Raw genomic sequence first — 15168 nt, 5'->3', positions numbered from 1 at the left:
TGAGTAATTCTGTAGCCATCAGTAACAGTGGAGGAGCTGCACTAATACAAAGATATATAAAGAGTGGTGAAGATAAGCAATGGGTTTTAAGTTTTGAGCCCTGCGTTAGAGCAACTTCCTTTTTCCCTTCGTTCTCAGTGTCTAATGTATGTCCTGTGTGTGCTCCTCATATTGAGGGGGAACTAATTCTTTCTTCCCTTCAGCGCCAATGGTATAATCCTACAAAATTGTCTTTGCTCAGAGCCTACTGCTTATAGAATTGTCTGAAGGAACAGAGTTGTGGCAGAGTTTGTGGCATTTTGACAGTGATTAAATATTGTGTAAAATGTGATGTGTCAGATGTACTCAGTTCTTCCAGTCCAGTTTCATACTGGTACCTGAGAAGAAATTTTCACCAGTGGAGTCTTTTTTCATTTGAGCAAAATATTTGGAAAGCCGTCGTCCCTGATTGTGTATTGTGAAACTCATTTGTGAAATCAGTTGATCAGTAATGTTAATTACCACAGAAATACAGTGATAAATGAGTTTTGGAGAAAATTTATTAATAATCACCACTTATTTTTTTCAAGTTAAGCTTATTTTTGGTCTTCCTGCTTCCCTTGTGCATTTGCTTTCCTTTAACATTTGTAATAACCATTACAAGGACAGGTTTGCTTTCTTTAGAATCTCTCGCTAGAACTGATGATACACTTTGTGTATAGATTTACTTTAATAAATGCTCATATGATGCCTATGATTAACTTAGTCATGCAGCTATCATTTACGTTATTTTTGTTTCAGTAAACAGTCTTATGAGTAGAATTACTTTCTCATATCAAAATTACTACTGCTTGTGTTTTTCTTTAAAAAAAAAAAAGTATGTCATTTTAGTTGAACAGCAGTCTGTTAGTTACCTAATACTTATCTCCGCTTATGTCTTAGTTGGTGGAAAACTTCCACTTGTGAATGAGAGGATTTTTTGGGGAAATGAGATGTGTTTGCATTGTGGAAATGATGAAAGGCTGTATACAACTTATATGAAAACATCTAGGGCTGTTTTCAGAGAAAGAGCTTGATCAGTACCTGGGCATACAGCTTTCTGTTCCTCTGTGTGGCCAGCGTACGTACACACTTTGGGCTGATTTGTAGTTTTAATGACTCCAGTTCAAACAGCAAGCATTCCCTCGGAGCACAACTCATGAATTACATGTTGTTTCTGGTGTTGGTGCAATTCTTCGCTCACTCTCGGTATTCTTGTTTCCTTTTGTTTTTAAGGATCAGTTCGATAACTTAGACAAGCATACTCAGTGGGGCATTGACTTCTTGGAGAAATATGCAAAATTTGTAAAAGAAAGGATAGAAATTGAGCAAAACTATGCAAAGCAACTGAGGTAAGTTTATTATTATTATTCTTTTTAAAAGGGTCTTACCAGTTACTTAAAATCAGATTATGGGCAACTGTGTAATTTCATGATTAAAGAGTATTTTTTTTCATTTGAAGAGTGAATTAAATCATTAATTCTTTTTATGACAGATGGGATTTTCTTTAGCAACCTAAACCAAAATTATTTTAGGGTGTGTGCTTGTTTCCTTGTTTGTTTTCCTCTCTGTTCTCCTACCCCTCCCACCTACCCTTTGCATCTACATTTTCTTTGTTCGACCACTTCAAGCCTCTACTACTAATTAATTTCTTATGTTGAATTGGCAAGAGCTTCACTACATTTTGTTTAGAAATCTGATTGAAATCATTGAAAAAACTTCAGAAAGCAGCAGATCTTCATGTCCCTAAAAGATGACCTTTCCATAGCGAGTCATCCCTTTTGATTCAGACCCTTTCTTATCTCGTTCACTTCCTGTTGTTGCCAGATGAAACATAATGTAGGTATAACTGGAGTTTCCCCTCCTAGTGAAGGAGATCATACAAGAAGTGTAGTAGCAATTAAATGGCCCAGAATAAAGTGGGATTTTTTTTTTTTTTTACTAAAAGACACATGATACTTGAGGAGCAAGATCTAAATTAAGATACTACTATAAAATTGGCTTTAACTGTTATCCTTGTGTTCCTCTGGGGACTCAGGTGAAGCTGTTGCCAGGCCCTTGACAAATGAAAGCTATACAGCAGCTTCTCTTTGGTGGTGTCTTCTATTATCTCATCATTGTCAAACTAGATTGTCACCGGATACAGAGCTGAGGAATCCTTCCTCATAATCACGTTTAAGAGGTTTACAGCTGAGAGGGTGATGTTGTCTCCTGTTTGATTTCTGTATTAGTTTCTTTTGATTCAGTAGTGTATGTTCACCAAACATAATATCCTCTTACTTTACTGAAGGAGTTTTTTTCCTTAAGGAAATAAATACCACTTTTCCAAAGCTGACATAGAAGAACTTCAGGAGGTAAAGGAAAGTTCGAAGCATGCACAGCACTAATGCACAGTGTAGTTTTGATCTGTTTTGAGTTGTCTGTTTAAAAATGAAAATGTTTTATTTGCATGAGTCTACTCAGTTTCCTTAAATATTATGGAGATGTTGCTTTGCTTTGTTCTATTTAAGAGATCATTTTCCACAGCTAGTGAGATGATATTAGTACTCCAGGATATGCTTAAAAATGAGAAATGTATTCTGTGTAGCGTTTTATTATTTTGGGTGGAACTTTTGATTTTTCTCAAAGCACTTTTGAAAAGCAAGTTATGTCAAGTACTCGTTCTGTCCGATGGCTGGGCTGCTTGTGTACGTGCAGTAAGTATGACAGCTTTGCAAAACACTGGTCTTGCTGCACACTTGTACAGTGCATGCACGCACTTCCTGCCTGCTGCCCACGAGGGTCTGGACAACACACACGAGAAGGTGACTGATTTTCTGCCAGGAGACTGGTTCACTAATCCACTATCAGGTATTCTTGCCTCCCTTTTCCATAGGGGAGAACTGATGGTTAGTTGTGAGTTGTCATGTGATAGCTCCTTGTTTTCAACCGTCATTTCTCTTGAGGACACTCATTGGTGTTAACTGTAAAAGGAAGCAGTCATAAGGCCCCGTGGGAGATTGAGATCCGTGATGTTTTCATCTCCAGAAAAGTTATTCATCCTGAGATTGTGCCTTAGAAGTTCTGAGAGAGAAGATCATAGGGTTAGACTGTGGTTCTGGTGAATTTTAATGCTAGCAGCATGGGGCCTGTAAGCTGGATATCTCTGATAGCAATTTCTGGGTTTTATCTTCATTTTTTTTTCTCTTGTAATGGGTTGCAACCTGACAAACACACTGCTGAGAATCTATATAATGAACTCTGATACTTATTATGCTTACATAGCAGTACATAAACAGTATAAAAAGTGTTGAGCTCTTGGTAGTTCTTTGACTGTACTTGTACTTGGATGGGACGTTGAAAGGAAATTAAAAGTTCAACAGGAGATACAGAGCTTCAGTGCTAGAAATTATAGATTTTCTTTCTGTGTGGTTTTTTTGGTTTTTTTTTGTTTTTTTTTCTGGTGGGCTGTATTTATTGTTGATTGGATCTTATTCTCATAGGCTTAAACCAAGGATGTGAACTTGAGTTACTTTTTCATAAGTTTTCATAAATCAGAGTCTATGTCCTGGCAGAAACTCACGCTCACATAGCATATGCCCTTGCCTAAGGTATTTTTTTGTATTCCATCACAGCTTAGTGATGTTTCCAGGTGGCAACAGCTGTTCCAGATCTTTAAGGAGATGGCAAGCAAGTGATGCATATAGAGCACATAAAGAGGTGTTTGAATGAACTCACTATATTGATGCTGAAACTGATGGTTTATGGTTGCTGGGTAATTGCAGAAATGATAACTTGTGAACTAGGAAACAGTATTTGGCACAGAAGTCTCACAAGTTATTTATTGTTGCTCTCTGATGCACAACTGTTGATATCAAGAAAAAAAAAAAAACTTGCCACCTTTCAAGAAATGTTTCAGGATGGAAAAGAAAAATTGTGAAGTTTGTTTTATCTTTGAAATATTCTTTGTTCTGAAAAAAGGCAACCATAAATTCTTTTTTTTTTTTTTAATCTCAAAGGAAGTATCTTGAGTTTTGTGTAGCTTTGTTCTCAATTAACATATTGTGTTGACACAAGGAATGTAGAGTTTATTATAGGCTGTTACTGATTTACAGAGATGAGAATTAGGGCAAACGTATACAAGACACGTAGATTCATAGATTTAAGTTGGATTATACAGCCACTTTATTTGTTCTACTTTATTACAGGGAAAAAAAGATGTAGTGTTTGCCTAATTACTGGGCACTGGGCTGACTTCTGTAGTTGAATTCTCAGATGCTGCTTTTGATCAGCATTATTGCTGAAGGGGGGTGAGGCAAAATTCTATTTTGTTTACTACCAGATTATCACACAGAAAAGACTTCTGAGGGTTTTATACCCCTTTTGGTTCTGCCTGAAGCATTCCATCATTTGATAAGATGTAGGAGTTCCATATTTTTTAACATTTGGTAACAGTGGTAATCGTTATAAATGAAGCTTCTATGCAGAATAAGGTTTCTGAATTTGGTCAACTTTTATTGCTAGTTTAAGTAAATGGTGTTGGTTGTTCTTGAACTACTGATGTGTTTCTCTTTAAAATTGTTATTTTCCTAATTGATCTGAGCAAATGTATTTTTAATGGGCTTTGTTACTTCCTTCTGCACACCAGTAAGTGGCTGTTTTTCTAAATAAGATATCAGTGTATGCACACGTCTAGTCAAATTGAAAATGAGTTCCTGCACTTCTGTATGTGGAATCTTGAGGTGTGATTTAAAATGTGTGTAAGCTCAAACGTGAATTTGGTGACACAAATTATCACCGTATGTATTTGTTTCTCAGATATTTTCTTTGATTGAAGCTGAGAAATTAGGTTGATGATGATCTAAATATGGATGTGATAGGTTTTTTCTTAATGATTCCAAGGATTTTCAGCTTTGGAAACTCTAATTCTTACTTGGCTGAAAGCTTTTTCTGGTGAGAAGATGTTACTAAATCGAATTCACTGTCATTACTTTAACACAGTCTGTATGTTGATAAGCACTCACAGAAACCTATTTGAAATTAGTGCCTTATGTGTAGATGTGAAATGCCTTTAAGTTCCTACTACAGTGTAAAATTCATGTCTGAAGAAAGAATTGTAAGTTTGCTCCCAGTCACTTGTAGGATGATGTCGGTACTGCAGAAGTTTAATATGAACAGATGTCACAGCTGTTACCTTGGCACAAATTCTGCCCTGTTGATGTTGCTGCACCCATTCTTTACATTGTGTTATTTGAGTGAATAAATCTGAGTTTTGAGTTCATTAGCATGTTTCTGTATAAATGTACAACTGTAGACATCTTATGTACATGCCTATATATAATGTAAATGTATTAATTAGGTGCTTTTTGAAACTTCAGAATGCAGGATTTAAAATGAGTAATAAAGTCCAGGCTGCTTTCTCAGTGGTGTTAACCTGAGACCAACTTATACTGAGAAGAGAGATTTGATAAAATCACACAGCATGCAAAACTGAATGTTGTGCTGTATGAAATCTACTTCCAGATGCGTGTAATTCAGGATGTGATAGAATTCTAAATTTTATTTCCAGAGTATTAAAGTGTCATCCCTCTGCACTTCTCTGAAGAAACACAGAGCAGTTTATCCACTTCAGTTATTTGGTTCAGTTCTCTTTTATTTTGTTTTTAATTTTGAACCTGACAGTACTGTTGCTCAAATGTGTTGCTTGCACTTTCTTTTTTTTTCTTTTCTTTGCTTAAAATGAAAGGAAAAATTGAAGGAAAATGAAGATTCTGCATTTAGTTTGAATTAAATTATAAGATATCTATAATGCTGACTTGGCCCAGTGTATTTGTGAGTTTGTTTGTTGACCTTTGGATTAGATATAAAAAGAGGCATTCTAAGACTGTTATATAAATTGTGCTCTGAGAGAACCAGCTCACGGTATTTCTTCAGAGACCTTCATCATCTCCAACATGTCAACCAAAATTGCTAGGTGAGATTAAAAATTACACCTCGGTTGTTGAGTCTGGGTGTTGATCTGCTCAGGGTAGCTTATCAGAGTCTGCCTGCTGGTCATTTTTTGATCACTGCTAAAAGTGGGATTTATACTTGTGAGCAAGGAACAAAGTTATTCATATTCTAATGGTAGGTCTTTTTTTTTTTGTACAATTATAGTAGAATTAAACAGGACAACTTAGCAGTAGCAAGGATTAGTTGGTGAAGTAAGCAGTTGATTTCTTTTTAAACTCTGATTTATCAACCAGTGCATACATATGTATATGTATTACTCAATATATTTTCTATGTGCTGATACATATACACATATGCACACATAAAAATTAATCTGTGTTATTGGGGAATCAGTACAAATCTGACTGGGAGTGGGGATACATTGTTTGTGGCTTCTCCTGCTCCAAATAGGTTTTGCAGCGACTCCCCTTAGTTTAAGCTGAAACATTGTCAGTCCAGCTGCTCTAGTAAGAATTAGGTGAGTCTGCTAGTTTGGGGCAGGAATGGTCTTCAAGAAGGAATTAGGTGAGTTAAACCCACCTGTGGTCTGGTTCTCTTGTGGAAGAGTCTGAAAACAGGCAAACTAGATTTCTTCTCGGTGAATCTGAATTGTGGGAAGTGAACCTGTTCTGTAAATTCTGGTGGGTGTTTAACTGAGAGAAATCAGCTAGAACTGGACTGGACTAAAACCTCCAGAAACTGGTATGTGAGTGCTGAGCCCTTGGTGCTGTTGTTTTGGTCTCCTTAAAGATGTAAACTACTTTAATTGCTGCTGTAGACATATGTAAGGTTCCCATAGTTTGGAGAAACTGTTCCAGAGCCATGCTTGGATCCTGAGAAACAGGCCTATGTTTAGGTAAAGATAAGATCTTTCTAAATGTTGATACTCACTTGTAAATGAAACAAAAACAAACAAAATCCATTTATGCTTAATTGTTCATGTGAACACTACTTTTTCCTTTAGCTAGAAATTTTGCATTTGCTAGCCACTTTTTATTTATTAACTTTGGTTGTTGTACTTTGTATTGTTTATTGGACCTTGAAGCCCTTCACTTTTGCAGCTCTAAACTCTGTGGTGGTGGATTTTGTTATTTTTTGCTTTTTAAAGTGGCTTACTTTCTCTTTTGTAACACCCCTGAAAATCTTCCCTTGAAAGGACTTGCATGGTTGCTTAGCTACAGCATTGTGTGCTTGAGATGCAGTTCACCTTCTGAATATTAATAAGGTGAATTTCAGGAGTTTGCCAGTCGTTAATAAGCCCTGAGTAGCAATGCAGAAGTGTAAGGAAATGTGAAACATGGGAAAGTTACTTAGCTAAGAAGATTATTAGATGGCTGTTTTTTTTTTAATCTTCTGAATTTTACAATCAGAAAGTCTCCTTTTATTCCTTACCAAGTTGAATTTAACAACAGGCAGTAGATTCTGATGATGGTGAAGAACAATTCTTGTTTTGACTTTAGTGAGAAAGGTGTTACACAATTTGTAGATGCATTTTTAAAAGTCAGTGTTTATTCTTAGTGTACAAATGAATGTGTAAATGGTGTGATGATCTTACAGTAGTTCCTTCTGGCTGTAGACTGAGTGTATGGAAAGAGACAAAGGATACGAGCCTGCTGTTTCCACTGACTCCCAGCTCATATTTTGTTATGTATTTCATGGCTGAATGTGGTCTCACTGCTTGTACCTTAGAGATGCAGGACTTCCAAATAACCTGATGGGAAATTGCAAGAAGGTTATTTTAGATGAAGGCAGGACTAGCACTCTTGTTTTAGTGATGAGATGGTTTATGGTTCATAGCGATGAAGTCACAGGCAGCCAGTGGGAATGGGATACAAAACATACATGCAGGATTTTGTTTCATACAATATTTTGTAGCATTGGAGATGCTGTTTGCTTTTTATCAGAGAATTGCAGAGGTTGGAAGAAACCTCTGGAGATCATCTAATCCAACCCTTCCGTGTGGCTGCTTCCGGGAGAAGGTATTTTGGTTTAGATTAGATTAGTAATGGATTTAGACTACTAATTAGGAATTAGTCTAAGATGTGAAAGGCCAGTTGACTCAATTATTACTGGACAGACAGTTGGAAAAGTTATATTTAACGGCCGTTTAAAATACAGCTGCTATAGCAGTTGTAAGAATTGATATTTCAGACCTGATTTCTTTCTTGGATGGATGTGTAAAATAGTTTAAATACACAATATTGTCCTTTTGCACAAAACAGAAGTTTGAACAAAGTGTATTTTATATCGATTAAAAAACCAGAACCATTATTTGCATAATCCAGATTCATTGCTCAGGAACACACTTGGAAAATGCTTCTTTGACCGACTCAAAGTGGACTTTCTGCTTCTTGAATTTTTTTTTTTAATTGAAGGTATGATTTTATTAGAGATGTATGGTAAAAATTGTCAGCATTCTGTTGCTTCTGTTTATGGGTTGTAAAGCAAATAACTGGCATGCCTTATGGGAAGTTAATTCTCACTTTAAAATATGATGTAGTTAATTTAAAGGAGAGATATTCAGAATGGGCAGTCTGTTCTACAGTTTGAACCTTATTGGCTAGATTTTAATGATCTGGTTCCTATGTTTGGAAAATACGGGAAATTTTGTGAGGGTGGACATTGGTCTTTATGCACTGGTCTATTTAATTAGAGTAGTATGGAAGATTGAGGGGAATTGTGGTTAAAACCACTGATCTGAATGTACACTCAAAAACTTAATTCAGGCATGGAGAAAACCTCCATGGGTTCATGGGTATTGTGTACAGTGTCCAGTATGTGTGTGATTAAACAGTGAACCATTTGTTTGCTTGTTTCTAATTTGTTAGAATTTGTTGTTTTACACATACATATGAAAAACCTGTTAAAGAACACTTTATGTCTAGTCTCTGTGGATTAGAGGTTTTAAAATGCTTATAAATGCATCGTTCAAGGTCAGAGTGATTTAAGACATTGGAAACACTGTAGATTTCTACCCTGTGTTAGGTTAAGGGACCCTTAGATACAAAAATGAGGTAATTGAAAAAGAAATTATTTGTTCATGCACCTCACTCTGTGTTCATCTTGTCAAAACACACTCTAAAATAACATCCTTTTTTTTCTTCTTCCTTAATAGAAATCTGGTTAAGAAGTACTGTCCTAAACGTTCAGCCAAAGATGAGGAACCCAGGTAAAAATGTGCACTTAAAAGTTCTGCATATAAGAAATAAGGGCTGCGGTGTACTTTGTCCATTTTTAAATTTTTATTTCTTCTAAGATAAAATACTTAAATGTTTAAGAGAACAAAAGCTGCTTGGCTTCTCAGTTCTTAACCATGGTACATTAGATTTGTTTCTGTGGTATTTTAAAATAGTAAACGTGGCAGGTTGTACTTGCTGTGTTCCAAAATAATCTTCATCTCACTGAAAGTTTGAAAGCAGAAGTTTGTTCTGTTGGGTTTTTGTTGTTGTTTGTTGGCTTGTTTTTATAATAGGAGAGCAGCGATTTACCACTGGGCTGTGATTTTTCTTAGCATAGTAGACTTTCCTGCAGTGTAGTTAGGTGTTCTGATCTGACACTTGAGTGTAAACCAAAGTGCCTTGACCTTGGCAAGAAGAGCTTATGCCTCTTAAGCTTGCTGTCTTTCTCTGACTCCAGAGACAAAATAAGTCTGAATGACAAATAATCATAAAGTTGTTTAGCATAAACTGCTCCTCTACAGCTGTACAAAGAGAGGAGCTTGTTCTGTGGTCCCTATCCATTACCTTTTTTATTTAGAGAAGTTTCCTTCAGAGATAAACATGAATGAAAGAATGTGGGCTAAGGTTCAGATTGTGACCAGAGCACATGCTGTGCACAGAATTCCTGGAAATCCACACTAGGGTTTCCTCTATCTCTTTTGACTCTATTTAAAGATCCTGGGCTACAGGGAACAGGAATCCTAGTTCTAGGATGGCATTTAAATTGTACAAAGCCAAGCCAATGGAGGTGGCAGTATTCCACAGTTAAAGAGAGAAAGATGTATATTTTAATGTGGTGCCTGTTTTTTTTCTTTCTTCCCTTCCACACACACTTTCTACCCTTTGCCCCTCCTCTTCCCCCCTTTTTAGTGCCAGCCATAGTGGCACCTTACTTCCAGCCAAGAGGTGGGCAGGCATACAGGCAGCTGTCTTCAGAGCTGATAGCAAGCTTGTTCTGTAGATCATCCATCGGGATGCATATGAGTGGTATGATTGGCATGTTCCACCCTCAAGACTACCAAGTACATCATCTCTGCAACAAGTTCAGCCTCCAAGCCTAGGGGCGTATGTATCCGTTCCCAAGCTCAGGCCTCTCAGTTGGCAGCTTAGGAGATACCACTATACTACAGGGCTTTCCAGGTAGTATTCTTCTTCTTTCTTTTCCATCCACAAAAACCTATATTATAAAATGTATTTGAAGAGACGTTGCAACAAGTAGTACGTGCTAGGCTCAATGTAGGCTTTCCCTACTTTCATTTGTTGTAATTCAATCAGCATTAAAACAAGGTTTATTGTAAAATATATCTGATATCTTTTTAATTAGGAGCACAAACTATGTTAAAGGAAATCTATTTAAAAAAAGAAGCAAACACAAAACTGTCTCACTTGTACTTCTGTTGTGTGTATGTTCCCTCTGCCAGGTTTACTTCATGTATTGCCTTTTTTAACATCCTTAACGAGCTGAATGACTATGCAGGACAACGCGAAGTAGTTGCAGAAGAAATGGGACACAGAGTCTATGGAGAATTGATGAGATACTCACATGATCTAAAAACTGAGAGAAAGATGGTAATTCCTATATCTTGATTTTATAATGGGATATGAAATCAGATGTGCCTCTGAATGAACCGATGTATTTCTTTACCCCATTTCATGAACTTGTCAATAAGTAGGTTTTATAATGCATTTATAGAATACGTGTTTAAAGCTGTTGTGGTATTTTTATGTACTGTTAACAGTTACTAAAACCTGAGGATGAAGATCTTGGGATACTGCTTACTGGTAGCTTTTTTGCCAATCTAAGTTTTTTAATGTGGTACTGTTCTTGCACAAAGTCATGTCTTCAAAAGGGTACTGGTAATGTGCTAGAAGCATATATCATAGTGTGCCAACAGAGCACAAACTAGGTAATGGTGTTAGTATTGAATATATGTAAATCAAACTTATTTGTGGCGATTTTAGCATCTTCAGGAAGGACGAAAGGCTCAACAATATCTGGACATGTGCTGGAAACAGATGGATAACGTGAGTTTGTGTTTTGTTTATTATTAATTAGAATTAAGCCTATCTGTAAATGGAACTGTTAAAATCTTCCTTGCTTAGAATTTAGTGTTTAGCTATATTATTAAATGGCCAAATCAGATTTAGCAACACTCAAAATACATTCCAATGTGTTTGTGGTCACTGCTGAAAAGAAAATTAAAAATCTCTTGTAAACAGCCAGTGTGCATACATAAAGCCTTGGTCTTTATCCAGAGTAAAGGAACCTGGTTAAACAGTGGGTTCAGGCTTGAGTGGCTTCTCATTGGGTTAGAGGGTAATTAGTAGGGATGATTTATTTCTGTGAAGGTGAAATCTTAAGTATTTGACTTGAGTTTGTAGTCTGCTGCTGTAGGCTGTTACCCTTCCAGGAGGCAGGATTATACTTTTACAGAGAAATGCAGAAAGTGCATTTCTCTAGAATAAATCACAGACGTTGCTTTTAAGGATTAAAAAATGCAGAACAGTGTGTTCACAATGCATTCTTTGTTCTTTCTGTGTCTTTGAAATTTATTATCTTTGATCCAGATTGTTGTGAAGCAAAACTGGAAAAGTGAATTTCTATTTTGTTGCTGTGTACTCAGATGATTGATGTCTCGGTTCAGTGTCAAGTCACAGAGTTTTAATTCATGGTCAGATGATCAGTAGAAGCAGGTGTAGTAGTTCAAGATGCTGTTACCTTTCAGACAGATAATCCCCAGAGTTCACCACAAACAACCAGTTGTCTTCTGTGTGCTGTATTTTTGTGTGCAGTGAGTCCTTTAAAAGGGACATGTTAACCTCCGTTGCCTGACTCTTCTCTAAAGCAGAAGAGTAGTACTCACAGTGTGTTTCCTGTTCCTCTCTAGAGTTACTAACTTCCCAACCTGCAACGGTTTTTCCTACAAGTTATCTTGAAAGCAGATAGAATTATTGAATGTCAGGTATACTAAATAATGTTAACAGTGTATTTACTTAAATAAAGGTATTTAGGGAATTTAAGGTCTTAAAGGGAAGCTTTGATATTTAAAATTCAGAGTTGCTTTACAAAATTAAAATGGGATAGTAGCTGAAGCAGTAAGTTTGTGGCTTTTGTAGAGTAAAAAGAAATTTGAGAGAGAATGCAGAGAGGCAGAGAAGGCGCAGCAAAGCTATGAAAGACTGGACAATGACACTAATGCAACAAAGGCTGATGTTGAAAAGGTAAGAGCAGTGCCACGTTTGTCTTCTACTCTCCCTTTATTATAAACAAATTATGTTTGTTTATTTATCATACTGGAACAACATCCCTCAAAATTATGTATAAAATATGCTTGCTTATTGTGTGCAAAATGAAAGGGTAAAATGTACACGGAGTCTGCTTCATCATCCTTGTGATGATGCTGAGTCAGTTTTCTTCCTTCCGTTGGCAAACTCACTGGTATTTGGTATTTTATACTATGTATGTAGTCTAGTTCAGTCTCTTTCATGTTTTTTTGCATATGTATTTAAGCAGTGTGGTTGAGGGAGCTTAGATAACCAGTACTCTCTCTCTGTGTAACAAATTATGTCTCTTGGCTGTCTGTATAAATTAAAGCTCACGTTCCTTGTACTGTAAGGATGGAAGTTTTGATGATGATTTTGGTTAGTGTTTTTACATACTGGCAAAATAAATTATAATACTGCTGTGTACCACTGAAAAGCTCAAGACATGTTTGAACCAATAACATTTTCTTACTAGGCTAAGCAACAGTTAAACCTGCGTACACACATGGCTGATGAAAACAAAAATGAATATGCTGCACAACTACAGAATTTTAATGGCGAACAACACAAACACTACTACATTGTCATTCCTCAGATTTATAAGGTAAAATAATTAATGAAGAAAGCATGACTGGTGTTTTTTAAAGGAGAAAGTAGAATTTAAAATGTCAAATTTCTCTTTTATTGTAAAATAGTAGATAATTTTATCAAGAAATTAACAATCTCGCGGATACAGTCGACATTTATTAAAAGTTTTTCAGTAATTATGCTTACACTTGCACTGAAAATACTTTATTTTCTATGAAGGTTTTACATAAGACTTGAAGTATTAATGAAACAGCAGTAAAATAAAAATTTTGGACATCTGCATGAGATCAGATGTTAAAACAATTATTCTAGCAAAGTTTGATCACTAGTTCTCTATTTTTTTCATGCACTGACTTGTAGAGACGTAGGAAAGCACATAGCTAATGGTGACAGTGTGGTTTAACGTGTCTCATGTAGCAGGTTTATACTGGGTAGATCTGGAGGCAGAAGTGCTTCCTGCACACTCAGGTGGTCATTGCTTCAGCAGTATTACAAGCAATGCACAGAACCCCCTAAAATATCACAAATGCATGGAATACATGGAGTGTGGAAATGGAAGTAAAAACGTTGACTTCATTTGAAGGTCTATCAGTTTAAAAACGTTTGATGTTTTCCTGGCTGATTAAGGAATCTTATAATATTTTAACTGGTAAGCAGTACTTAAGTAGATCTGGCATTAACACTGATGGAATAATTGCAATGATGTCCCAGGAGAAAGTTTTGTTTTTGTAGCTCAGTCCAATTTTTCTAGTGTAGAAATGGCTTATGTTTTCTAAAAGTCTCCAGTAAAAGCAAAAAGCCCTGGTCCTACTTTCTCCTGGGACTATGTTTTCTAAATTATTTCCTTGCAAGTGTTTAGTAACTTTGTATGGGAGTGCCTGGGGAGAGGTGTTTAGCAGGTCTAAGGTTGTTGCTTTGTTTCACTGATGAAATTAGACGCTATTTGAGATACCTGCCTTTGTTAGAATAGATACAGGAAAATCCATCTTTTTAACCTGTTTTGATAACCTGTTTATGTATTTATTGCCTATTGTCTTCTTCTCTTTGTCACGTTAATTTAGGTGAAAGGTTCTGGGCTATTACCTTACTAGTATTTCTCTTTAATTTGTTCTTTTCTGTTGGTAATCTTTTTTTTTTTGTTATTTTCTTGCACATTTGTGAAGGAAATGGTTTGTATTTGAAAGAGAAAATTTAAATGCATACATTTTAACTTTAATATTCTGAACCTTTCATACTTTTTGTTAACCATAGGTTTTTATTGGAGAGGATAAAAATAAGCGCAGAGTTAAAGAAGATGAGATTTCAGGTGGCTATACTATTACCAGAGAGGTTGTTTGGAAGGAGGGAGTGAGGAGATGTAGAAATTAATAGAATTTTATCACTATAGTTCCCATTTTTGCCTGAAATATTTTAAACTAAGTAGGAGACTGTAGGCTCTTGACACAGGCTTCAAAAATAAGGAATAGAAAGTTCAGTCCTCCAGACACCGTTTTATAAATTAAAAAATATGAACTCTTCAATTTCTGTTACGGGCATCTCAAATCTATGTCTGACAGGAGGACTTCCTTTTTTTAAAATTTAATTAGGTTCTGTTTTGTTAGGTAAGTAGTAATACTGGGGAGGCACAGAAATTCCATACTACATTGTGGAGACCACAGTAACTACATACATCAGGATCAGGAAAAAATGTCCATAAATATTTATCTTTCTTTGTGCTTGCAGCAACTTCAAGAAATGGATGAAAGAAGGACTATCAAACTTAGTGAATGTTACAAAGGCTTTGCTGACTCTGAGCGCAAGGTTATTCCAATCATCTCTAAATGCTTAGAGGGGATGATCCTTGCAGCAAAATCAGTTGATGAACATAGAGTAAGTAGAATTGAGCTACTTAGTAAATGCATTTGAAGAAAGTGAACTGATGTGTGGAGAGCGGGAGAGAAGAGGAAAATGACTTAATCCTGTACATTTTGAATTATTTGCCATAAAAGTGTTAGTCTAAATGATTGTTTCCAGTATTGCTGGTATTTATTCTCTTCATGTTTTATTGTTTTACTTTGATCTGAAGATGTTTAACATCATATATGATTTTGGATGCACTGTTTTGCATATC

At 36.0% G+C, this 15168-nt stretch overlaps 2 protein-coding genes across 9 annotated transcripts in view; one reads left to right on the top strand and one right to left on the bottom strand.

The window, feature by feature from the left end:
* Nucleotides 1–15168, top strand: part of FNBP1L (formin binding protein 1 like) — a 52487-nt gene that overhangs the window by 23826 nt on the left and 13493 nt on the right. For all 3 annotated transcript variants that reach the window (XM_031614719.2, XM_031614720.2, XM_031614718.2), the window contains exons 2-8: nucleotides 1255–1370; nucleotides 9104–9157; nucleotides 10628–10775; nucleotides 11169–11231; nucleotides 12324–12428; nucleotides 12946–13074; nucleotides 14781–14927. In XM_031614719.2, coding sequence (XP_031470579.1) covers nucleotides 1255–1370; nucleotides 9104–9157; nucleotides 10628–10775; nucleotides 11169–11231; nucleotides 12324–12428; nucleotides 12946–13074; nucleotides 14781–14927 — 762 coding nt within the window. The remainder of the gene's footprint in view (nucleotides 1–1254; nucleotides 1371–9103; nucleotides 9158–10627; nucleotides 10776–11168; nucleotides 11232–12323; nucleotides 12429–12945; nucleotides 13075–14780; nucleotides 14928–15168) is intronic.
* Nucleotides 7199–15168, bottom strand: part of BCAR3 (BCAR3 adaptor protein, NSP family member) — a 104611-nt gene continuing 96641 nt past the window's right edge. For 5 of the 6 annotated variants that reach the window (XM_090146328.1, XM_090146329.1, XM_090146330.1 and 2 more), the window contains one exon: nucleotides 7200–7699. In XM_090146328.1, coding sequence (XP_090002454.1) covers nucleotides 7490–7699 — 210 coding nt within the window. In that variant the 3' untranslated portion in view covers nucleotides 7200–7489. Of the gene's footprint in view, nucleotides 7700–15168 lie in introns of all 6 variants that reach the window. The other variant, XM_090146334.1, reaches the window with a different exon arrangement.

This window comes from Phasianus colchicus, chromosome 9 (genome assembly GCF_987193195.1).
Source record: "Phasianus colchicus chromosome 9, bPhaCol1.hap1.1, whole genome shotgun sequence".
Taxonomy (NCBI): Eukaryota; Metazoa; Chordata; class Aves; order Galliformes; family Phasianidae; genus Phasianus; species Phasianus colchicus.
This window is presented reverse-complemented; position numbering and strand designations above follow the sequence as displayed.